This window comes from Microcebus murinus, chromosome 10 (assembly GCF_040939455.1).
Source record: "Microcebus murinus isolate Inina chromosome 10, M.murinus_Inina_mat1.0, whole genome shotgun sequence".
NCBI lineage: Eukaryota > Metazoa > Chordata > Mammalia > Primates > Cheirogaleidae > Microcebus > Microcebus murinus.
In genome coordinates, this window is record NC_134113.1 from 46,502,990 (window position 1) to 46,529,631 (window position 26,642).

General features: G+C 36.3%; 1 protein-coding gene across 1 annotated transcript in view; it reads right to left on the reverse strand.

The window, feature by feature from the left end:
• SLC2A13 (solute carrier family 2 member 13) overlaps positions 1-26,642 on the reverse strand; it is a 343,690-nt gene that overhangs the window by 265,674 nt on the left and 51,374 nt on the right. The window contains exon 2 of the mRNA XM_012788702.2: positions 23,660-23,819. Coding sequence (XP_012644156.2) covers positions 23,660-23,819 — 160 coding nt within the window. The remainder of the gene's footprint in view (positions 1-23,659; positions 23,820-26,642) is intronic.

Consider the following 26,642-nt stretch of genomic DNA (forward strand, 5'->3'; position numbering starts at 1 on the left):
GGGCTGTGTTCTCTCAAAGAACTTCAAAGAAATGGTTATCCTATATTGACAATTACTTAGTTGAAAACTGGAGGAAAAAAAGGTAGACACTAAATATGCTGGATTAGGAGATAAATTTTAAAAGTCCCATAGATAAAAGCCTTATGTTTCATTACCTCTCATAATCTTTCCAAAGAAAGATCATGAATTAAGATTAAAGGGCTGCCAAGAATACTTTAAAATAGCACTTGAAATGCATATAGAAAATGAATCTTCTTCAGGCCCAAAGATGTTCACATAATACTTTGCTCTTTACTATTATGAAATCCCAGTACCCAGTATTTTTATGAAATTTAAAACAGAAAAGAGAAGAGAAGGGAAGATAAAAGAGAAGACAAAAAGAGAAATACAGACATACATATTAGTCTATGTTTCTTAAGTGAGCGACAGAAGACAGAATACTTTAGCCCTCTAGCTTTTTAAAGCCTTTAAGTCCCAAAAGCCTAGGTCTGAAACATATAATTCAGTGTCCTATACTAAGGTTGGGAAAAGGAATTCACATTCTGCTTCCAATCTTTAAGGATACTAAAGCTTCTTTCCAGAAACAAATCAAGAAAAAATGTTTTATACATTTATATCCTAGCATTTCTCTCCTGAAAGTAAAACAAGGGCTTATATTACTCTATTTTAATTACCTTTCATGATAAAAGTATTTTAATATGAATAATTTTCATGGCTTTCTAGAAATCTAATACGCAGATCAAAGGTAGCTGTGGTATATGATAGAGGGAACATAGGAATAGATCCAAGTGTCACTTCAGCTCTGGGCATGCTAACCACAAGAATGTGGTGAAGTTACTTAACATTTTTACACACAGGTAACAGCGTCTATTTCATAAGACTGCTGGGAGAACCAAGTGAAATAATGCAGTCAGTACCTAGCAGAGGGGATGTTCAGCAAAAAAAGTTTCACCTTCCTAAACTCCTAACCATGCAATCAATTCATTGTAACTTGTCTGTTCTGGCTATATCACCCACCCAAACTTCCAGTAGGTAGAATTAATTTCTTTTTTGAGGGAAAATCCTTCTTCTGATGACATGCAGACTGGAGAATAGAAAGGATATACAAGAGGTTGCTTTGCTGTGGTACTGATAAAAAATTTCAACATAAGACTAAAAGAGCAGGAACTCTATAAACCTAGCTAAGGCAATATTAGGAACTAACCATCAGTCCACTAAATCCAAGGAAACCAGGAATCAGATGAACAACAGAGAATATTGTGATGTACTAGGGCAGGCAGTCCCCAAACAAGCAAGTAGTCCCCTATTGACACAGGAGATCTCATTATTATAAATTAAATCAAGGTTCTAAACCCTGGCTTCACATTAGAGTCACCCAGGGGGCTTTTAAAACACACTAGTGTCCAGGCCCCACCCTCCCCCTGGGATTTTGATTAATTGGTCTGGGCTCTGGGCCCAGGGAATTCTGTTTTATTAATAATGAAAGCTCTCAAGGTGGTGCTAATGTGCAGTCTAGCCTGAGAATCAGAAATCTAAAAGCTTTAAAAACCCAGGGGGTGAAAATGAACAACAAGCACCCAAGGTCCACACCTTAAGGCAAAAGCCATTCATCTTCTGGAGGCAAGACAGCACACCAGGGTGACATAAAGGGAAAGTGTGCCAAGTCGAGTGTGCCTTCCTGAGCTCTAAAAATCTTCAGTGTGTTCTTTACCATCATGATCACTCACCAAAAGATACCTTTTAAAATCTAAACTTGAAGTTAATACATGAACTATTTTCTGGCACAGCTAGCAGTATCAGTGACTGCCTATCAGAAAACTAAGAGAACTCTCTGAGAGGGAGGAATGCTTTCAAATGTCTGGTTAGATCAGCTATCAACAGGAGAGACCAATCCCACCTATTTCATCTCAAGTTCAGCCTTCTTCCCAGTTCCAAGAACCAAAGCTCTGTCTTTCAAAGATCTTACATTCCTGGGAGCCACCCCTCCCCACCATGGCTCAGCAGACCTGCTGCTTCCAGCAGATGCCAGGTGCCCCCCACCAACCCAAACTGGTCCTTCACTGTCAAACAGAACATTCACTGTCATTCTTATTAATGGAATCATGTTGCTCTCACCTACATAATTAAAGACAAGTATCCTCTAATCCAGGGGTCGTCAAACTTTTTAAACAGGGGTCCAGTTCACTGTCCCTCAGACCACTGGAGTGCCAGACTGTAGTTTAAAAAAACTTGAACAAATTCCTATGCACACTGCACATATCTTATTTTGAAGTAAAAAAACAAACAGGCAAAAACACCTGCACGTGGATCCTGGGCCATAGTTTGAGGACACCTGCTCTAATGTCTATATGGCTATTTAAGACACAGAATTTTGCAGTTCATGATAATTGTCCCCTTCTCTGAACCAATAACATAGACTGGCATGTTACTTATTCTTTAGTAGTTGTCCAGAAGGGTGTTGATTATGTTCCAAATACACCAAAATCTAATTTAATGTACAGGCTCAGCTTGGACACCTAATCATTTAACAACAACAGTAACAGCAATAGTATTAGCTAATATGTAGCCCTGTTCAAAAAACTTAAGATACCTTAACTCCTATGTCTTCACAACAACCCTGAGGTGGGTACCATAATCAGCCCCACTTTACAGACAAAGAAATGAAGCACAAAGAAGATACATGGCTACTATGCAACTGAACAATTAAAATACAGGCAGTCTGGCTCCTATAATAAACGTTTATTGTAAGTCAAGCAATGTTAAATGTTTAGTAACTACTTGATAAGTAATTCTGTAGAGTTCATAAAAAAAGAGAGAGACATTAATTTACCTTTGCTTCATGTTTAAAGAACTCTGAGGTACCCTTTGGAAGTATAATTCACTCTCTTGTGTTGAATCCAGTATAACACAGCAGCAATAACAAATGAAAGGGGCTTCAATAGGAGCCATCTCTCTCCCAATCGTCCCAGCCCAGTATCCAACACAACATCACCCACTGGGCTGGGTAAACTGCAAGCTGGAATATCCTATTTTTCTCTCAATACCCATCCTCATTAAATCAGAACTCCCAAAGAACATTCCCATAAAAACAGCTGACAATTAGTCAAAAGAAAATATCTCATGTGGAAGGGTAAACTGGTACTGCTTATTTTAAACACTGTGAAATGAAAGTTTTATTTCATTTTTCTTTAACATACACTGATGAACTTTTCATGAGGGGGAAAAATATAGATAACAGGTAGATACTTTAAAAAATTATTGGAAGCAAAAAAATTTCATTTGTGATATTTGACACTTTTTAAAATATTTTGGATGACAGACATGTTAGATCTAAAATTGCTTTTCTCTAAACTTTATTTTTCAATCTCTACCTCCCAAAGGCCTCCCCAAGTGTCACTCCTCCCAAAGGGAACTGTGCAGGAGTGAAGAATTGTATCCTGTGTTCGCATTCTGTTTATTTCTCTTCTCCCCTCTGTTCTTGTTACTCTTTAAATTCCCAAATGACATGAAAAGGTTGCTGGTGCCTTACACTGGAAGATCTATATGATCGATGGTTTTAATTGTAAGTCAAGCTATAACAGAAAAACTATCGTAGCTAAGGGAACTTTATTACAATCTGTTCTATTTAAAGCAAATTGTATGCAATGCTTTTATAGCTCTTGTGGAACTGAACTCTACTAAGGGAAGACACTTTACACTTTGAGATGCACAGTAAAGGTTCTTAGACACCACAGTCATTTAGCCAATTATCCTCCTAACAGGACACAAGAGCATTAGGTACAGGTCAATAATCACTTCCTTATTGACTTCCCAATCTCACGTGGTCAAAACTCTGTTTCCACATAAAATCGCCACCTTATATTTTTTAGTCACAGAAAATCTTGATATTTCTTTGAAACACTAAGATTGGCTCAGTGACAATCTCTGAAACTTAGTCTGAGTACAATGAGGCTTTCTAGCAATATTCTTTTCTAACATCCAATACTGTCTTAAACTGAAAAAAAATCAAGTGACAAAACTATATTTGTAATTCCAACTGTTTTATCTCCATCCTGTCTTCTAGCTTACATTCTGTTTATATCCATTTGCTACTGATTAACAAATCATGTCCATGTTAGACAATATTGAATAGCTCAAATTACAGGAATATCATAAATATTAAGATGCTTTATTTTTAAAAAGTCTACAGCTTTAAATTGGCATCCTTTCACATATAACTATGAAATAAACTCGGAATCTTTTTTTTTTTATTGAAACAGTTTACTGAAAATAAAAGGGGTTAGCAATTAGAATCAGTAGATTCTTTTAAAATGTTATCTAATGAAGATTTATTGTGTTTGCTTGGAAAGCTAAGGCTGAATTTCCTTGTGATTTCTCTGAGCTGTTACTCAGTTGTTTGCCCAGCAAAAATTTCCTGAATATTTGTTCAATGCCAAGCACTGAGCATCAGGAACAAACTTACCCAGAGGTGGTACAGTGCTATGTAAATCTGAAAATATCCCCCTAGGCTGGAACTTTCCAATGATAAACAGAATAGTGAAACATCTTCCCCTTAAATAGGCATAACCCAAACCCCCTCAACTACATCCCAGAACACTGTTCCCTCAGTCCTATATCCAGAGCTACTGAACTACACTGTTCAACATTCCTACTGATTTTGAGTTTTTTCAAATACTTCTCATATACTTAATTGATAATCATATGCATGATGTGTCTACTGAAAGGTCTCTATTTTTGGATTTACAGAAGAAATGGTCATCATTATATATTAATAAGATATATACATAACACAGTCACCAAACATAAATTATGATTTACATAACATTTCTACTTAATGAAAAAGTCTTACATGCAAAAAGGTACCACTGAATTTAGCCACCTGCCACAGTTATGTTGTAGCAACTTACTTGATAATATATTCTTAAATTTTAGTTCATGCCTCACAACTCCATTTTAACAGATAAAATAAGAAAACACTGTCAAATTGAGATCCTAGCCTGGTAAGTTAATTTTCCTCTGCCACCAAGGATCAGGTAGAACATCAACAATGATGACTGATATACCTGATAATCTGATGGCAGCTAGGGAATAAACATGAGATGGTTGGGCTAAAGGTACATAAGAAAAAAAAAAATCAATGTGTCGCAGTTGGAATCTTTCAAGTAAAATGTAGGTAAAGCCAGGGCAGTGACTTATGCCTGTAATTCCAGCTACTCAGGAGGCTGCGGTGGGAGGATCCCTTGAGCCCAGGAGTTGGAAGCTAGCTAGGGCAACATAGTGAGACCCCCATCTCAAAACAAAAAGGGGAGGGGGTACATGATACATGATCAGCAGCAAATGAGCAACTTCTGTGTTACCTAGAGATTCTGGGTAAACTGTAAAGAAAAAAAATCATTGACAAATAAGCACAACAAAATAGTAACTCAATCTACATAGCTTAAGGTTAGAGTGCTGTGATTATAGTAGAAGCAGCAAAATGTTCTGACAGAATAAGATGTGGTAGTGTTTAAGCCAATGAATGTGGCATTTTTCACAGATATTAGTTTTATACTATATTGCAAAATAAAACAGACAAAATTCACGGTATTACTGCTGAAAATAATGCACACACACACCTTAACATATACATATATTGTTTTTATATTTTTCAAACTCTGAAAATCTTCCATGCAAACCTCTGGGCTAGGGATTATGGAGATACAGTAACGATCAACAGACATCCCTTGCTTCAAGGAGCCTAGACCCTAGTAATCATCAGATGAAAGAGGATTATTTAACTGCTACAATGAGGGTTTAGGCACAGTGTAGGAGTAAGAACAGAAGAGATATTTCAACAAGCTATTAGAAAAGGCTTCATGGCAGAAATAACATTTAAGTTACTTACTGGCCAATGCAGAAAAGGAAAATAATGGAGAAAGCCAACATAAGGTTCAAATTAATTTTTTTTAGATAAAACAACAAAATGCAGACATCTAAGATGTACCTATTCTATGAGTTTTGAGAAAATACATACACGTTTGTAAGCAGCATCCCAATCAAGAAACAGAACGTTTCCAATTATTCTAGAAAGTTGTTCCCTTATACTCCTTTTCTGATCAATTCCCACTGCAACAGACAATAGAATTTCTGTCCCCACAGCTCATTTTGCACACTGATGAGTATCATATGGAATGATGGAGAATGTACTCTTCTGGGTCTAGCTTCTTTCAATCAGTGTGTTCAAAATTCATTCATGTTGTTCTTTCTATTTCACTGAATGATCTGTCCTTATCAGACTGTCTTGATTACTTTAGTGTTAATACTAAGTCTTGAAATCAGACAATGAATCCTCCAACTTTGTTCTTCAACACAGTTTGGGCAATTCAGGTGCTTTGATTTTCCATAAAAATCTTAGAATCAATTTGTCTATTTGAATGAATGTAAATGGTGATAGTATCTTTGTCTTGCAAACGATCATAAGGAAAAGCATCATCCTTCACCACTGAGTAAAGGTGGCTGTAGATGTTTTTTGTGTGTAGATGCCCCTTATCGAGTCAAAGAAGTGGTCTTCTATTCCAGTTTGCCGAAACATTTTATCATAAATGAGTGTTATTCTGTCAAAGATTTCCTCTGTAACTACGGAGATGATCATGTAGGTTTTCCTCCACTGAATAATTTCAATTTGGTGAATTGCACAGATTATCATTGCTAAACCAACCCAATTTCCTAAGAAAATTGACTTTGTCATGATGTATTCCCGTTATATATTGACGGATTTGGTTTTACTAATATTTTGTTAAGTATACTCTGGTCTCTGTTCATGAAATTACTCTAGAATTTTCTTTGCTTGTAACAACATAGGCTATTATACTAGATTTATGCTAGCTTCAAAAACCCAGTTGGTAAATGTTCCTTCCACCTCTATTTTCTTAAAGTTTTTGTTTAAGGTAGATGCTATTTCTTCCTTAAATATTTTATAGACTACACTAGTGAAACTATCTGGGCTTGGAATTTGCTTTGCAAGTAAGTTATTAATAATGATTCAGCTTATTTAACAAAAATAGGGATACATAGATTTTTTATTTTTTCTTGTGTCCATCTTTGGTAAGTTGTGATTGATAAGCAACATGTCCCTCCCATCTAAGTTGCTAAACTTATTGCCAAAACGTGTTCATCCATACCCTTATAACATCCATAGAAATGATATGCCCTCTTCTATTCCTGCTATTGATAACATGTACTTTATCTTTTTTAAATCAGTTTAATCAGTCATGATAGGTTTATAAATTTTACTAATCTTTTCAAAGAATACAATTTATTATCTTATTACATTGCCTTCTGCTGTTATCTTGATTATTTCAGTCCTTATTTTCTTTGAGTTTAATTTGTTCACATATTTCTAGCTCTTTAACATGAAACTTAGGTCAGTGACTTTAAACTTTTTCTTCTCCAAGATGATCATTTTAAAGCTATCTATTTTCATGTAAGCACTACTGTAGCAGCATTTCACAAATTTTTATACTGCATTTTCTCTCAGTTAATTATTTTCCAATTTTCCTTCTCATTCCTCTTTAGCCCCATGGATCATTTAAAACATTGTTTTAATTTCCAAATATTGGGAGCTTTTCTGGTATCAGATTATTATTGATTTCTAATTTAATTCTGCTGTGGCCAGGGGACATATTCTATAATATTTTTTAATTAAAATATATTAACATTTATTTTATGCCCAGGATATGGTCAATTGTAGAGAATGTCTGATGTGACTTGAAAAATAATGTATATATTGCACTTAAATAGGTGTACCAGTCTATAAATATAAATTTTGACAAGTTACTTAAAAACTGCTGTATAGTTTTTCTATACCCTTATTTCTTTATGTAGTTGTTCCATCGCTTGTTAAGAAGAGAGTTTAAAATTCTCCAAATATGAGCCAAGATTTATCTATTTTTTTCCAATAGTTCTAATTATTTTTACTGTGGTAAAATATAAAGTTTTAGTATTTTAACGATTTTTAAGTATAGATTTCTGCAGCCTTAAGTACATTTATGTTGTTGAGTAACTGCCAGCTGCCAATTTTTGCTTTATGCATTTTGAAGCTCTATTAGATTAACTATACCTTTTTATCATTATTATTTCTACTAAATTGGCTTTTATCATTATAAAATATTCGTATCTCTGATTATACTGCTTAAGTCTACTTTGTGTGATTTTTTTAAATATTAAATCTCTTACCTTGTTTATTTCTTCATTGTTTCACTAATGACACACTTTATTATTAAAATTCTGTAAGTCTTAATATTGAATAGAAACAATTTTTGACATTTTTTCTTAGAGAATGTCTTGGCTATTCTGTGGCTTTATATACGTTTTCAACATTTTATTAAATATAAATATACAGCCCAATAAATTTTCATTTTTTTATTTTCAAATATTAAGGGGGGTATAAATGTTCTTATTACATGGATACCTTTTATAATTCTTCAGTTAGGGCAAAAAGCGTGCCCATCACCTGAATAGTCTTCATTGTAACTGTTAGGTAGGTTTTTACCTCTCACTTCCTCCCCACTCCCCACTTCTTGATTTACAATGACTTTTACTTCTCTCTGTGCTCATATGTACCCATCCAGTACCATCGAAATTGCTGCAAAAGACATTAATTGATTTTTTTTATGGCTGAGTAGTACTACTTATATACATACATACATACACACATCCCACATTTTGTTAATCCCCTCATGAACTGATAGACATTTGGGTTGATTCTACATATTCACAATTATGAATTGTGCTAAATGACTTCTTTTCCTCTGGGTAGATACCCACTACTGGGACTGCTAAATCGAATGGTAAGTCTACTTTTAGTTTTTTGAGAAATCCTCATACTGTTTTCCATAGAGGTTGTATTAATTTGCACTGCCACAAACAGCATGTAAGCATCTTTCTGTACCCATGCCAACATCTATTGTTTTTGCATTTTTTTTTAATAATATCCATTCTGCCAGGGGTAAGGTGATAGCTCCTTGTGGTTTTAATTTGCACAGCCAAGGAAACTATCATGAGAAGAAACAGACAACCCACAGAATGGGAGAAAATTTTCACAGACTACAAATCCAATAAAGGGCTGATAACTAGAATGTATAAAGAACTTAGGAAAATCAGCAAGAAAAAAATCAAACAACCCCATTAAAAAGTGGGCACAGGACATGAACAGAAACTTTTCAAAAGACAGACTTGCGGCCAACAAATATATGAAAAAATGCTCAACATTTCTAATCAGGGAAAGGCAAATAAAAAACCACAATGAGATATCACTTAACTCCAGTGAGAATAGCTTTTATCAAAAAGTCCCAAAACAATAAATGATGGCATGGACAAGGAGAGAGAGGAACACTCACACACTGCTGGTAGGACTACAAACTAGTACAACCTCTGTGGAAAGTAATATGGAGTTACCTAAAAGAGCTAAAAGTAGAACTACCATTTGATCCAGCATTCCATAGCTGGGCGTCTACCCAAAGGAAAAAAAGACATTCTATTAAAAAAGACATCTGCACCAGAATGTTTATAGCAGCACAATTCACAATTGGAAAGATGTGGAAACAACCCAAGTACCCATCAATACATGAGTGGATTAATAAAATGCAGTATATGTTCACTCAGCCACAAAAAACAAGGGTGATCTAGCACCTCTTACATTATCCTGGATAAAGCTAGAGCCCATTATACCCAGTGAAATATCACAAGAATAGAAAAACAAACACCACATGTACTCATCATCAAAATGATATTAACTGATTAACACTTATGTGCACATATAGTAGTAACATTCATCGGCTGTCCGGTATGTGGGAGGAGGGAGGAGAAAATGGATATAGTCACACCAAACGGATGTGATGTGTACACCCAGGGGATGGACACGCTTAAAACTCTCAGGTGGGGCAAAGGCAATATATGTAACCTACACATTTGTACCCTTGTAATATGCTGAAACAAAAATATTTTAAATAAAAATAAAATAATTTGCATTTCCCTGAATAGTGACATTGAGCATATTTTATGTTAGCCATTTGTCTAGATTCTTTTGAAAAGCTTCTACTCATATCTTTTGTCCACTTTTTAATCAGTTGTTTTATTCTTGCTATTTTTATTTCTTTATAGCTTATGGATATGAGCCCTTCATCGGATGTATAGTTTGTGAATATTTTCTCCCATTCTATAGCTATTTGCTCTGTTGATTATTTCCTTAGCTGTGTAGAAGCTTTTTAATTTCATCAAGTCCTAATTATTTATTTTTGTTGTTGCTGTAATTGCATTTGGGGTCTTAACTTCTTTGCCTAGGCCCATATCTATAAGAGTTTCTCCTTCATTTTCTTCTAGAATTTTTACAGTTTCATACCTTAAATTTATGTCTTTTATCCATCTAGAATTAATTTTTGTGAGTGGTAAGAGACAGGGGTCTTGTTGCATTCTTCTGCATGAGGTAATCCAATTTTCCCAGCACCATTTATCGGACTTCTTTCCCCAGTGTTGTTGTCTACTTTATCAAAGATCAGTTGGTTGTATGTAGATGATTTTGTATCTGGTTCTCTATTGTGTTCCACTGGTCTATGTCTCCATTTTTGTACCAACACAATTCTGTTTAAGTGATTATAGCCTTGTAGTATAGTTTGAAATCTACCAATCCAATGCCTCCAGATTTGTTCTTTTGCTTAAGATTATTTCGGCTATTTGAGCCTTTTCTGGTTCCAAACAAAGCATAAAATGACTTTTTGTAGTTCTTTGAAATATGCTGGTATTTTGATAGGGATGGAGTTGAATGGTAAATGACTTTGGGCATTATGGACATATTAAAAATGTTGATTCCATCAATCCATGAGCATGATATATTTCTTCATTTTTTGGCATCACCTGAGATTTCTTTCATCAGTGTTTTGCAGTTCTCCTTGTAGAGATCTTTCACCACTTTGGTTAGGTATATTTCTAAGTGTTTTATTCTCTTTGTAGCAATTTTGAGTGGTATTGAGGCTTTGATTTGACTCTCAGCTTTGCTGGTATACAGAAATGCTATCTGTATATTATATCATCTCTGTATATTGATTTTGTAACCTGAGACTCTGCAGAATTTATTTATCAATTCCAGGAGTCTCTTTGTGGAGTCGTTGGTATTTTGTAGATATGAGATCATATTACCACTGAAAAGCAATAGTTGGTCCTCCTCTTTCCTGATTTGGATACCCTTTATTTCTATCTATTTATTGTCTGATTGCCTTGGCTAGGACTTCCTTCCAGCAGTGTTGACAGGGGCAACCTTGTCTTTTTCCAGTACTTAGGAGGAATATTTTCAACTTTTCACCATTCAGTGTGATGTTTGCTGTGAGTCTGTCATGTATAGATTTTACAATTTTGAGATATGCTCCTTCTATGCCTATTTTATTGAGAGTTTTTATCACAAAAGTGCATCGAATTTTGTTGAATGATTTTTATGCATCTACTGAGATGATCAAATGGTCTTGTTTTGGGGTAGAATATTCTGAAAATGTCTGTTAGGTCCATTTGTTGCAGAGTCTCATTTAAGTCCAGTGTTTCTTAATGATTTTTCTGCTTTGATGATCCATCCAGCTCTTTCAGTGGGATATTAAAGTCCCTAGCAACTACCATGCTACGTTTTGTCTCTTTGCTTAGATCTAGTAGAATTTGCTTTATGAATCTGGGAGCTCCTGTGTAGTGCATATATTTAGGATTGTTATATCTTCTTGTTGAATTGCTCCCTTTACCATTATATAACGACCATGTATGCCTGTCTTCATCATTATTGATTTACAGTCAATTTTATCTGATATGAGAATGGCTACACCTGTTCACTTTTGGCTTCCATTTACATGGAATATTTTTTTCTATCCCTTTACTGTAAGTATACATGAGTCCCTGTGGGTTAGATGTGTTTCCTGGAGACAGCAGATGTTTGGGTTGTATTTTTTCATCCATTCAGCCAGTCTGTGTCTATTGAGTGGAGCATTTAAACCATTAACATTGAGTGATAGAATTGATATGTGGGATGCTGTTCTGTTCCTACTGTTGGATAGTATCTTCTTGCTTGTTTTCCCTCTTGTACCATTGATTTATATGAGCTGAGGTGGTTTTTACACTGGTGGGTGTCTATTTGCTGATCCATATATAATGTGGTACTGAGTATTATTAATACCTACAGGGCAGGTCTGGTCATGACAAAATCTTTCAGTGATTGCTTCCTGGGAAAAGTCTGTATTTCTCCTTCATATATGAAATTTAGTTTTGTGGGATACAAAATTATAGGCTGGCTGTTGTTCTGTTTAAGAAGACTGAAGATGGGGCCCCAATCCCTCTGGCTTGTAAGGTCTCCACTGAGAAGTTTCCAATTAGCCTGATGGGTTTTCCTTTGTAAGTTACTTGATGTTTTTGCCTCGCAGCCTGCAAGATTTCCTCCCTCATGTTGACTTTGGCCAATCTGACGACTATATGTGTTAGTCCCTCTTTTCAATGAATCTCCCAGGTGTTCACTGGTGTATCTGGATGTCTAAATCTCTAACAAGACCAGGGAAGTTTCCCTCAACTATACATTAAAACAGGTTTTCCAGATGTTGTGCTTTTCCTCTTCACCTTCAGGGATGCCTATGATTCTCATATTTGGCCATTTTACATAACCCCATATTTCTCACAGGCTTTGTTCATTACTCTTGATTCTATGTTCTTTATTTTTGACTGAGTAATTCAAAAGACTTGTCTCTGAGCTCTTTTCTTCTGCTTTGTCTAGTCTACTCTTAAAGCTCTTCCACTGTGTTTTTTACTTCCTTAAATAAGTTTTCCATTTCCAGAAGTTCTATTTATTTGCTTTTTTAAATGTCTTTTTAGCAAATATTTCATTAATTTCATGAATTGTTTTTCTGGTTTGAGTTGGTTTTCCATTTTCTCTTGGATTTCATTAAGCTCCCTTATAATCCATATTTGGAATTCTTTATTTGTCATTTCAATATTTTCATTTTGGATGGGATCCACTGCTAGAGAGCTGGTATGCTCCTTTTAGGGAGTCCTTTCACTCTGACTTTTCATTCTTCCAGAATTCTTGCACTGATTCCTTCTCTTCTAGAACAGCTGTCACTTGTTCTTTTTGGATTTTCTTTTGCTTTTATGGAGCTTCCTGTCCCCCTCACTCTTAAGGGTGTGTCTGTAGCATATGTTCGGTAAGGACATTTTGCTTTGCTTACAGGCGCTTTGATGGGGGTTTAGGTTCTGGATGGATACCTTGGTTGTAGATATCCTCAGTGTGGTGTTATTTTCTCAGTTGCTAGTCATTTTTTAGGCTGTATAAGTGCTGTAGTATGTGTGTGGGTAGATTCCCTATGTCTTGTTGATGAGGGAAGATGGAAGTCTTTCAAATCCTCTTTCCCTAGCCTTGTTGTCTTAACATTATGAATTATATTGTGACATCTAGTTTAATCTCTGAGACAATAGGGCGCTTGTGTGTAAGAGTCAGCCATGATCTATATGTCTGAGTCACTATACGCTACTTTAATGGGCTATTATCAGTTGTCCTCCTTGTCAGTAGGTGGTGCCAGCTGCAGTTTTGTTTTTTAGGACCTGTGAGCAGCTCCAGCACCTCAGGAGAAGCACTCAAATGCCCCAGGTGGTGGGTGGGGCCCTAGACCTCCCTGGGGACTACTTATTCCCCATCACAGCAGAGGTGAGTGGAGGAGTGAGGCTAGGTGGGGCTGGGTCAGGAGAGCCTTCCTTCAGGCTCTATAGCGATAGCCACAGGTCTGCTCCAGGCAACTGGGAAAAGCCAGGAGGTTGGGGCTGAAGCAATCCCACCATGCCAGAATACTCATAGGGCACGGTCCATCTGGGATTCACAGTCCGGCTGTCAGGAGCAGGTTTCACTCTTCTTGCTCCTCACCTGCCCCAAGTTCTCCTTCCAGAGTCTGGCCATAGGCAGAAGCTCAAACTAGCTGAGATCACCAGCAATGGCACTGCAGGCTGGGAGCTTCCCTGTCCAGGATCCCACCATGGGCTGGGAGTGTGGCTTTCTTGTGGGTGGAGGGGTGCGCCACGACTGTGCTGCGTCTCAGACCCACACTGCATTCTCCTATCAGTTCTGCCCATATGGGCTCCCTCGCCTCTCAAAATTAGTTCACAATTCTTCCCTCTGTGTTCCCAAGCAACATAGTGAGAACTGGGGGTATGAGATATGGCCTGCGGACCTGTCTCCCGATCCCCCTAATTCAATCCTTAACCACACCAGGAAAAAGTGTGCTGGTCCTGAGTTGCCTATAGACTGCTGAAGACACTTAATGTCCCTCCACTTCAGGGTTTGCCCTACTTTGCTGGAGCAGCCAGGTGAGCAGCAGTGGGGAGGACCAGCAGGCAGAGAGCTCATGGTCCAAGCACCCATGGTCTGCTGCAGGTCTTTAAGAGGAAAGGTATGAGCTCCACTCTCTGTGGAAGCCTTGATGTAGTGGATGTGCCAACAGAGGGGAAACAGCTGCTCCTAAGGGAGCAGCTCAATGATCCCTTGGGGCACCCGTGCCACTTGGCAGCAGTGGGAGGGGGAGAAGAGTCTGAATGGAGGAGAGCTGACACTCTGGTCCCCTCCGCCCCTCTTCCAGAAGGCAACTGCCCTGAATGTCCAAGCTCTGGGATCACACAGATCCCCTGGGACCCACCAGCCTCCATGGCCACTGCCATCTGGACAGAAGTTTGTAAATGTTTGCATGGGACCAGTGACATGACAGCTGAAGGGCTAAAGCTCCCTGGGAAGGGCAAAGTCACACAATGGGTGGAGAAGCTATATGGCACCTGCCGTCTCGTTCAGATCTACAGTGACGTGAAGCAACTCCAAAGGGGCTAGCAGCCTAGTGCTTTGTTTTCAAGAAGCTCCCAGTTCACTGGTGGCAGGGGCTTTGGGGTTCATGAGGGCTTGCTGACTTGTAGAGGTGTGAGGGAAGCAGAAACAAAATCCCCACCTACCCTTTCCACTAGGCTCAAGTTTCTCCAAGTGATCTCTGCCAATATCTTGCTTCTTCTAGTTCTGCTCTCAAACTTCTTCCTGTAAAATCTCTGGTAAGTTCTGGCACTTTTCCCTCAGAATTACACCTGATCTATGCTTTTGGGTTTTTTTTTAATCTCAAACTTTTCCTTCTTTCAGAGATGATCTTGCAAACAATCTACTCAGCCATCTTCCTCCGATCTCCTAGCTCAATAACGTGTGAGATTATTAATGCAGCCACACCAGTTTTCTTATACTTTTACATAGCATATCTTTTCATATCCTTTTACTTTCAGTCTATCTATAGCAGCATTAAAATGTGCCTCTTTTAGACAATGTAGATTTGTGTCGTATTTTTAGTACAAGATTACATTTAATGTAACTGTTACTGTAACTGGGTTTTAAGTATACCACCTTGCTATTTATTTGCTTTCTATTTGTCATGTTATTTATTCCTATGTTCTTACTTCCTTTCATTTATTCAGCTTATCTAAATATTTTATGTATTCAATTTTAATTCTCATAATGGCTTCTTAGTTGATACTCTGTGCCATTTCAGAAATGTATAATTCCATTTACTGGCCCCAACTTTTTTGTTATTGTCATCAAAAAAATTGAGTTGGAGGTACCAAGATATCCCATATATCTCCTGCCTCACACATGCATAACCTCTCTCATTATCAATATCCCCCATTGTTACAACTGATGAACCTACATCAGCATATCACTGTCACCCAGAGTCCAGAGTTTACATTAGGGTTCATTCATGGTGCTTTATAGTCTATGGGTTTGGACAAATGTATAATGACATGTACCATTATAATATAACACAGAGTATTCTCACTACCCTAAAAGTCCTCCGTCCACTGGTCTTCAAATTTTTTTTTTTTTTTTTTTTTTTTTTTAATATTCTGCCCATGGTTTATAATGGTCACCTTCAGGGGAGTTAGTCTTACACAAACTGCTTGGTCACATTACCGAACCATATTTGCTTTTTATTGGAAAACTCAAATGAAGGTGAGGGCAATTTTTAGTATCAGCTTTAGATTAGATGCAGGATACACAGATTAAACATAAGATTCTCTGAAGATAGTAGCAAACAATACCTACTAGCACTTAAGAGTTTATAAGTATGCTCACAGACATTAGCTCATTTAATCTTAACAATAACCCTGTATGATTAATGGAGCATCAGCTATGTGAGAATATTAAGGCTTAGATAAATTTTTATGCTGTGAAAGCAAGTCTTGAGCCTGCTCTTCCCACCATACTACAACATCTTTACAATAAACAGTCCTATATCTTAATTCTGTCAATAACATGACTACAAATATCTTCAGCATTAAGATATTTACCTGCACTCAAATTGTTAACCTCCAATTAATGCATATTATCCAAATCCATCCTTCTTAAAATGGCCACTGCACAGACTTTTAAGACAGGAACTCTTCTAGATTTTATATTTTCTATGGAGCCAAGTACCACTGACCTCCTAACACTAAATTATAAGAACAATTTCCCCAGCATAAACTTGTTTAGAAATAACACCTCCTTTCAAATATTATTCTGAGAAGCATTTTATTGAAATGGCTTTTAAAATTGTAAAATATTCTGAGGAAGGGAGATTCATCAATTATTTTTTATCCAAAAGTAATATTGATGTTTTTTAAAAATTATTTTCTGAGACTTTTAATATATAAACCCACACTTGATGTGTTATTAAAGTGAGAGAGGAAAGGATTTCAACTTCTACCAATACCCATTCAAGACCAGCCTTCCCATTTCACCCCCAAATTCCCAGGTGATCATCATAGCTCTCTTCCTAGTTATTCTAACTTCTTACTCTTGCCCAAACATGACTGGCTCTTTCAGACGAAAGGGGCTTTGGAAACTATATTTCACCTGGTATTTATCTCTCTCTCTCACTGTGCCTGGAACTCTTTTATTGCTAAAGAAAGCACAAAAGTCTTTCTGGTGTGAGGGAGACCAGAAAGGTCTCCCTCATTGCTCTTGGGAGCTCCCATAACACTACATCCATCATCTAATTAACATGCTGATTAAAAGTCTCTCTCCTTCATTAGACTTTGGGATGTTTGAGGACAGGAACATTTCTCATCAATCTTTTATCTCTAGTACCAAACACAGCAGTAGTATTCAGGTGCCAAAATTTTTTTTTTTTTTAATGAATACCTGAATCATTTCTATACTAACTGATAACTCCAGAAGTATAACCTCATACCTGTAGTCTAGCAGCAGCCTCACAGATTCCCTGAATCCACTCAAAAGCCCAGAGTCCCAATAAATTCTGGGAATCACTGTCATATTCATGTTTTACTCCTATTATGGTATGCCCTGTTCAAAAATAGCAGCTTCCTTTTGCCTGAAGATAAAAATTCAAAACTCTGAGACTAGAATTCACAGACCTCTAGACTCTGGCTCCAACCCTATCATGCACATCATCACTGAAGTCTCAAACCGCACCTCCTGATGCTACCCTATCCTGGTCTACACCCTGCCCCCATTTCCACCTCTGTCTACCTGAATCCCAGTAATTCTTCAAAGATTAGAAATCTGACATTGTGCATGAATTAGCCTCAGGATACTCCAGAAAAGTGACTCATATAGATGTTTCTAGGACTAATATTTTGTATTTCTCATTAAAAACCTTTATCACATCCAGTAAATGAAGCAACATGTGAAAAAGTCTAGCACAATTAGACACTTAACCAAATGGTCGCATATCAGTTAGGCAGAGTAAGATAAGCCTAGTTTTAACCACTTCGGTATGACTATCGAATATAGTCAACAGCCACAGATGAATGCGCACAGCCGAGCATCGACTTTAGCCGACAGTCGTAATATGACTTTTCTCATTTTTCATTTCTCAAAATAAAATTTAAAAATAACATAATGAAAACATATATGTATATGTTACCTATTCTGATATTTACATTACAAGTAAAGCTGCCTGTAAAGTAAAACAAGCTTTCAGTGCTTTAAAGCTTTCTTCATCACACAAGAGCAAAACGGGTCCGTCGTCAATGCACAGCACAAACTATCGTGCGGACTATGAGTGCAGGCTATGGGCAACGTTTCGTGGCCAGTGAGCGCTATACTGAATTGGTTAAAAAGTTAAATCTAATAATAAAAGAAATAAAAATCATCATAAACAAGAATTTTGCACTTCTGTATACACATTATCCTTATTCATATAAATCATATGATGGCAATATACTTGTAAACTGAGACACACTCATTTGAAAACCAGCACTATCCAAAAGAAAAGGACAAAAGTGTTCTGGTGTTCAGGAAGGTGTATTCTCTTGAGGCAGAGATTTTCATGGGCTCAGAAACTAATTATCTTTTCCTCATTTTTATGCTCAGTAAGAAAGACTTATGATTAAAAATTTAATTTTTCAGCTATCTATGAAGTATATATATCCCTCAGTATAATGAATTGGTATTTTGGTTTATAATCAATATCTTTTTACTTTGGTTAAGAGTCCCTTCCCTGGAGCCCAATCAATTTCAGCTCAATTCAATAAGCATTTACTGAGTACTTACTATATTCTAGGCCCTTTCCTATATCTAAAAATGAGTACAAGGTCAATGACATTCAGGAGCTCCACAAAGAATTAGAGAAGACAGACAAATAAGCAACTAGTTCAAAATAATATGGTAAGTATAAAAGTGAAGCTTTGTACAAAGTATTATGAAAAAACAAACTGAACAAAGTATCATAAGATACATAAGTAGAGATTTAAAGGATAAACAGGAGTTGGACCAGTAACCCAGGACAGGGTAGAAAGACATTATAGACAAAGAGAGCAGGAGGGAGGAAAAAAAGAGAAACATGACAAAGCAAGGTGTGGCTGATGCATAAACATGGGTATTAAATATAAAGGGAGAGGTGGGGAAAGGCAACACTAGTTACAAAAATGTAAAAAAGCAGGCTTGGACTAAATACCATAAGACATGATTAAATGCTTGATTTTTTTCCTACAGTAAATGGTGAGTATTGCAGCATTTTAGCAGTGGCATGCTAAAGTGTTTTAAACAGATCATTTTGGTGGCTGTTAAATTCACTTACTATATATTTATTGTGGGTTTCCTATAAGCCAGGATTTAATTCAACAATTAAAAAAAGAAAACCTTGGCTGGGTGTGGTGGCTCACGCCTGTAATCCTAGCACTCTGGGAGACCGAGGAGGGTGGATTGCTGGAGGTCAGAAGTTCGAAACCAGCCTGAGCAAGAGTGAGACCCCGTCTCTACTATAAATACAAAGAAATTAATTGGCCAACTAATATAGAAAAAATTAGCCGGACATGGTGGCGCATGCCTGTAGTCCCAGCTACTCTGGAGGCTGAGGCAGCAGGATTACTTGAGCCCAGGAGTTTGAGGTTGCTGTGAGCTAGGCTGACACCATGGCACTCTCTAGCCTGGGCAACAAAGCAAGACTCTGTCTCAACAACAACAAAAAGAAAACCTTTGTTTGCTTGAAGTGTAGTGAGTAAATCTATGTTTGGTAAGATAAAAAATCACTAGCAAAGGAAAGGGTGAACAGTGATAGAACTGTTTGATAGAACAGTTCTATCAAAATATCTACCAACTACCAAAATATCTCTGCCATCTTTATAAACACTATATTAGGTAAAAATCAAATCTTCCTCAACATCATTATCATTACAGAAATGCAAACTGAAACTACAGTGAGATGCTACTTCATACTAGGATGACTATAATCAAAAAGACAGATAATAACAAGTATTTACCGCAAGTGGAAAAATTAGAACCCTCATATATTACTGGTGGGAATGTAAAATAGTACAGTCACTTTGCAAACAGTCTGTCAGGCCCTCAAAAAGCTAAATACAGTTACCATATGACCTAGCAATTTCAGATATATCCAAGAGAAGTGAAAACTGTGGTTATCCTAAAACTTGTACATGAATGTTCATAGTAGTATTATTTGAAACAGCCCAAAAATGGAAACAATGTCCATCAACTGATGAATGGATAAACAAAATGTGGTATATCCACATTATTATTTGCCCATAAAAAAAGAAATGAAGTAATGACACACATGCTACAACATGGATGAACCCTGAAAACATGCTAAGTAAAAGCCAGTCATAAAGGACCACATACTGATAAATAAAATATCCAGAATACATAAATCTATGCAAACAAAAAGCAATGTTTGTATAGGTCTTGGAAGGATTGGGAGGTTTGAGGGCGATGGCTGAGGAGAACAACATTTCTTCTGGGAATGATGAAAATGTTCTAAATTTGATTATGATGATGGTTTTGCAGCCCTGTGAATACACCAAGAACCATTTAATTGTACAATTTAAATGGATGAACTGAATGGCATGTGAATTATATCTCAATAAAGTTGTTCTTTAAAGAAATAAAATCTTTAACAATATTTTCAAAATCCTATTTCCCTTTTCTTCATGAAACCAGATGGTGTCCTTCCCAGTACAGAATGTACTATGACACTGGAGTGCCAGAAAAACACCAATGTTCAATCTTCTACTGGCAATTCTTTCTTCCAGAAAAACTAATCTTCCAGTTGTTCAGCAGAAAACAATTTATTTCTTTGACATTCAAACAATAATAGAACAGAAACTTTGACCCATCTGGCACAATAGGGGAGATATAGTCTTTCAACTTCAAAATCTAAGAAATTTTTCTATCAATTTCATTTTCTGTATGTACTAGTCCAATAACTACTGTAAAAATCATCAACAATTATGGCTTTTAGATGATAAACTCTTACAAGCAGAACCATAAAGAAGAAAGTGGTTATATTTGGGGTAAGAAAAATCAGCTCTAATATGCCAAGTATTAGCTATGTGGTGTCAGGCAAATATTTAACTTTTCTGAGAGTTAGTTTTTTAATCTGCAAAATGGGAATAATAGCAGTTCCACCAACCTCTCAAGATTTTTGCTAGGATCAAATGGTCCTTGCTATGAGACTCTGAAATTCATCACTATAATGCAAGGTTATAAATCTGGAACACTAGGTGTGTTGTATAAAATTCAATGTTAGTAACTTGAAGTAGAGTGTCAGAAGCAATACAAGTCAAAAGGGAAATAAAAGGAAACAAATCACTCAAACTCTTAGAAAATAGGGGACATCTAACTTTAAGATATATAAAACTATGAGTATGAGAAAGAAATTTTATATGACATATTTAAAACCACATTTTCCTTAGAATTTTTGAAACATATTGCCATAAAAGTAACAAATTGTCTATTGTTGTAATTATGAATAAGTTATAATTGCTGATAATTCCAGAGTCTAAAGTTAATGCTAAAACAGCACTTCGATCTTTATTTGCTGATAACCACACACTCCTAGTAGCTCAGGTGTCAGAGAAGGTAAACATACTGCTAAGGATACCAAATAACAGAAGATAATAACACAGAGAAAATTCACCTTTAAAAAAACAAAACATGTTTGCATGTATATATAATTAAACGGGTATTCATGCAAACAATAAAGTGGGTTCAAAGTAATCTGGCTGTTAACGCTTTAGTCTAAATACCAGCCCAAGTTAGTTTTTCCATACTCTTATTTTTTCAAACTTGGGCTCTCCAGTATTAGAGAAAAAATACACACAAACATGCTAATTGGTTTTACTGCAAATATACGTCTCCAACATCAACTCAAGGTTACCTGGAAACTCCAAGGTTACTTGGAAATCATTTGTTGTCTCTAGTCTCTTCCTTCTTATACTTCCCACAGCAGCTATACACATTCATTTTTTTTTTTTTTTTTTTTTTGTCTAGGCCTCTGCCCTACCACCACCTTCAAGACCCATCCTTGCCAATAAAGAAAACAGAGGCCATAGAATGTTGACTTTCCTTCAATCTCCCTTACAACTTACCTACTGTAGCACCCATCCTTTATGTGTTCATCAGAACAGTAAATAATAGTGTGACTCATCATTGATTAAGGAACTGCCATGTTCCATGAGCTGGGCTAAATACTTTACATAATTACTTTAGATTCCACAAGAATCTTCTAAGCATTTTTGGTCCCACTTTAAAGTGAAGCCGAGAAGGGCTAAATACCTTGTCTGAGATTCACAGTTAATGAGTGGTAGGGAATATATCAGAATCCAGGTCTGCCTGCCTCTGAAAAGGGGTTTAAGGCCCATCCCAACACTCCCACTTTTACACAGGTATGCTGCATTCATAAATTTATTTTCACTACTGTATGATCTTTCTTTCCTGACTAGCAATGAGGAGATGTTTAAGTTACTACAATTAAGTGAAAAACATGGCTTGTACACTCTATGTGATATATATATGTCTACATTAGTCACATTAAAATTTTTAACAAAATATAAATAGATGATTTAGATCTTCTGAAAGACATGTGAAAAATTAACTGACTTCCACTGAGTTTCCAAGAAAAATCAAAATGCCAGGTTATGCTGATAACCGTTATCATCTTCCTCTTGTTGTTCATCCACCAAGCAGAAAAGAAAAATGAAATTTCCTGCTTCTTCCATTTTCCAGTAATTTCTCACTTTGGCAGAGACTGATTATTTTGTAAGTGGAAAGGCAGTTCAGCAACATCTATAGACAGAGCTACCACCTCTAACAACTGTCTTCTCTCTTTAATGGTCCTGACAAATGCAGGCCCTTACTGGCTTCAAAGAGTTGTCTCACATGACTTTTAATTAAAACTTCACCAGATTAGTCGTTAATGGCTCTTCCTAAGCCATTACTGTACTTTCTACATAGAGGTTTAATTCCCCACATCCACATCACATAAAACTCTTCTTCTTCAATGGTTAAGGATTAACTTCAACACTGTACGAGCCATGCAAGCAAGGACTTGAGTTTACCCTGTCAATATGCTATCTCTAGTACCTACACAGTAGATGCTGAATAAATATTTTTTTCTAAAAAATGATGGTAAGAAAACAGGTTAGACAGTACTGTGTAACCTTTAACACCTGTTAATAAAATTCCCGCGGAACAGTTAGATGAATCTGTTGTTTTGAAAATTATAAAGATATCAAAATCCAGAGCCCAAATATATCTTTAAGCTCTACCATAAGATCTTCTTTTTATAACATTCCACTTGAATTTATTTTAAAGCAGTTTTAAAACCACTTTTCTCATTTCTTTTGATTCAACAGAAGCCAAATAATGATTAAGAAATAATGTGTGTATTTTAAATTTATATGTATCTTTCTATAAAGCTAAATCTGTATCTTTAAAGCCTGGTTTTCTTTCAGATCAGAATATAGCTTCCTAAATCCAAACGATGTTAGTTTTATCTGCAGTTCATAAACAGCTTGTCAATCACTGATAGAATACAAGAACTCCATGCATATTTATTACTGCATTCATTTTTCAACAAATATTGCAAAAAGATTGCATACAGTGTGAGAAATGTCACCTAAATGCTAAAAAACCCTGTAAATATCAATTCTTCATAGTACGTTCCCTATCATTAAAATAAATATCAGCTTCTTGTCCACTTTCAATTTTGCTGAATGCCACCCACTTATAAATTAGCTATAATGATTCAAAATATCCAATTATTATTTTGCCTATGATTTCTCAACTTGTCTCCTATTCCCCCAAATCATGATTTCTTTGAAAAACTTAGTGTAAAAACTATTCACAAACCTCCATCCATCCTTTTGGAGATAACTGAAGGCTCCATCAACAACACTTGCAAAGAACTGCCCTCCTGTGATGAAGAGGGTATTAATGGTGACTAATCGGCCTCTTAAATTGGGTGGTGAGACTTCTGCGATGTACACTGGCACTGTCATAGAAGCAATGCCTATAAAGAAACAATGAGAAGCAAACATGAGACATTTACTCAAGATTTCTGTTATTAATACTAGATTAGGATATACACTTACATATATGGGCTTGGTTTTCTACTTTAGACAAAGGCTTATCACACATTTAAGGTTTCGTTTATAACTAATTTGGGGCTACTACAGGCAAGTAAAGAAATATGTGAGATTCCAATCTCTGAGTATCATATATCATATTGTAACTTGAAAACCTACAAAAGGAAGTACCTCTAAGGATCTAAGCTAACATTAGAATGCATATTAGTATGCTTTATAATTTCTTAAGGACGAAAAAGATAAAAATACTCTCCAGATAGAATATGATTACTGAAATATTTTTAGTCTATATGGAAATGTAACCAGACAACAGTGAGAATAAAAATTATCACAGAATACATATTAACCATTCAAAGGCATTATTTCCAGTAGATGCAACAAAACTTTTCACTGGTTTGCTAGTAAGAAATCCATGTATCAAGTCACCTTATGTGTTTGGCTAGCTGTACATTTCAGAATAAATAGTTTCATGGCTAAAGTACATTTGGTTATATTAGCTTTAAATTTTTTTCTATCTGAAATTAATGTAACATTCTCTATGGCAGTTCTTCTAACTTCTAGCAGAATCACTTATGTGACTTTTTTCTTTAAATAAAGTTGCCCTTGCCTCGCCCACCCCAGACCTACTAAATAAAAACCCACAGAGGTAGGGGATAGAACTTTTAAAAATCCTCCAGAGGTGATCTTGAGGCTTATCAGATATTTTAAAAACTAAAGTTCTATGGTAGAAAACTTTGAGACAATTCAAAATGATATCTTAAACAAAGTGTCACTTCCCTGTGATACTTCCAATTTCCAGATATGTCTGATTATTTAACCTAAAACCAGTATCTAATGAATACTTGCCAAAACCTCAGTGAAAAACAAAAGGATTGCCTTAGAAAATTTAATAATTTTACATTAATATCTGTAGAAACTATAAATCTATCCTTAGATTAAGAACATCAAACTCTTGCACAGTGGACCCATACAGAATGGCTTTTAATGAATTGATCTTTATGATGGTAAAAAAATGTTTTATGTTGAAGAAATCAGCACTAAGAAACCTGTTGCTGTGTTTCTGTACAAGGGTTGTTGAAGGTGCTATTTATCACATTCCATACATCAGGAGACATTTATCAACAGTCCCAGTAACTGCAAGAGCTTTGCTTTCCTATAACTGATTTTTGTTTGTTGATGGCCAACATAAATCACAGCTTTCTTTCATTTTCCTCTTTTATATAGACAGAGAGGCCCATCTCTACCCAGTGTTTTGGACTTCATGGTAGTTATTTTGTGAACTCAACTCTCTCCTGATGCCATAATAGTCTGCAATTTCACATATTATAAATATATTTTGCTCTATTTTTATTTGCCTTGTTCCATCTCTGAACAAATGGACAGATACACAAGATTTATTTAAGTAATACATATTTACTTCTAGAAATTCATTATATTGTTGCATACTACTAAGTAGTTATTAAATTTGCACACAAATCAAACCATTAAGTCTCAGAACTACACACAGTAATTTCTACCATCTTTATTTGCTACTGTAGTGCCTGTCAACATATGGAGATGACAAAAATAATCTTAAGATTTTATAAGTTTTATAGAATAGTAAACATGTGTTAGTAGACACGGTCTGGGTATGCTTTACAATTAAATCATCACCTAGGCAGCTGAAATTTCCATCTGACTGCTAATCAATTTACTTGCACAGACCATCCTAAAATGTCCTTCATCTAACTTGGAAAGGGAAACATTTGCTACAAATGCTGACAAGTTAACTGTAGATTCCTTTTGGTTCTTTTACTATTAGAACATCTGAAACTTTCAAAAATCAAACAATAATTTATTATTTGGATTTCTTTTTCTGCTTTGGTCTGGCTGTAAACAGGAATTCAGTTGTTCTCTTTATTCAGCCATCTCACCCATAGAACTGAGCATGGGAAATCAGGACTATGGTTTTAGGCAACATATGCTTGTCACAAAACCCATAGATGTGAATTGATAGGGACTGCAGAGATGTCCTCAGGCCCTCATAAAGCTTGATTATTGCCGGGCGCGGTGGCTCACGCCTGTAATCCTAGCACTCTGGGAGGCTGAGGTGGGCAGATTGCTCGAGGTCAGGAGTTCGAGACCAGCCTGAACAAGAGCGAGATCCCGTCTCTACTATAAATAGAAAGAAATTAATCGGCCAACTAACATATATAGAAAAAACTAGCCGGGCATGGTGGCGCATGCCTGTATTCCCAGCTACTTGGGAGGCTGAGGCAGGAGGATCCCTTGAGCCCAGGAGTTTGAGGTTGCTGTGAGCGAGGCTGATGCCACGGCACTCACTCTAGCCTGGGCAACAAAGCGAGACTCTGTCTCAAAAAAAAAAGCTTGATTATTTAAAAAAACACCAGAATTTTGAAATGTAACAGGTAATAACAAAGGGAAAGGACTGAAGAAAGAGTCATTGGATTTAGAGGTAGAAAGAACCCTAAAAGACCTTCTGTCCAGTGAGTGCTCACACTGACTTAACACTGGTACAACTGCGTACAGTCTAGTAGGTATTTTACTGATTAGTAAATTTAGTAGGTATGTACTGATTATCAATTTAATTCTCAGAACATCCCTATAAAGGGCATGTAATTATCTTCATTTTGCAGAGAAGGACCTTACTCCAGGTCCCATAATGAGTAAGTAGAAGATTCAGACCTTAAATCAGACAGTGAGATTCAAAACCCAATTTTGAAGGCACGGACTATACTGACTGATGA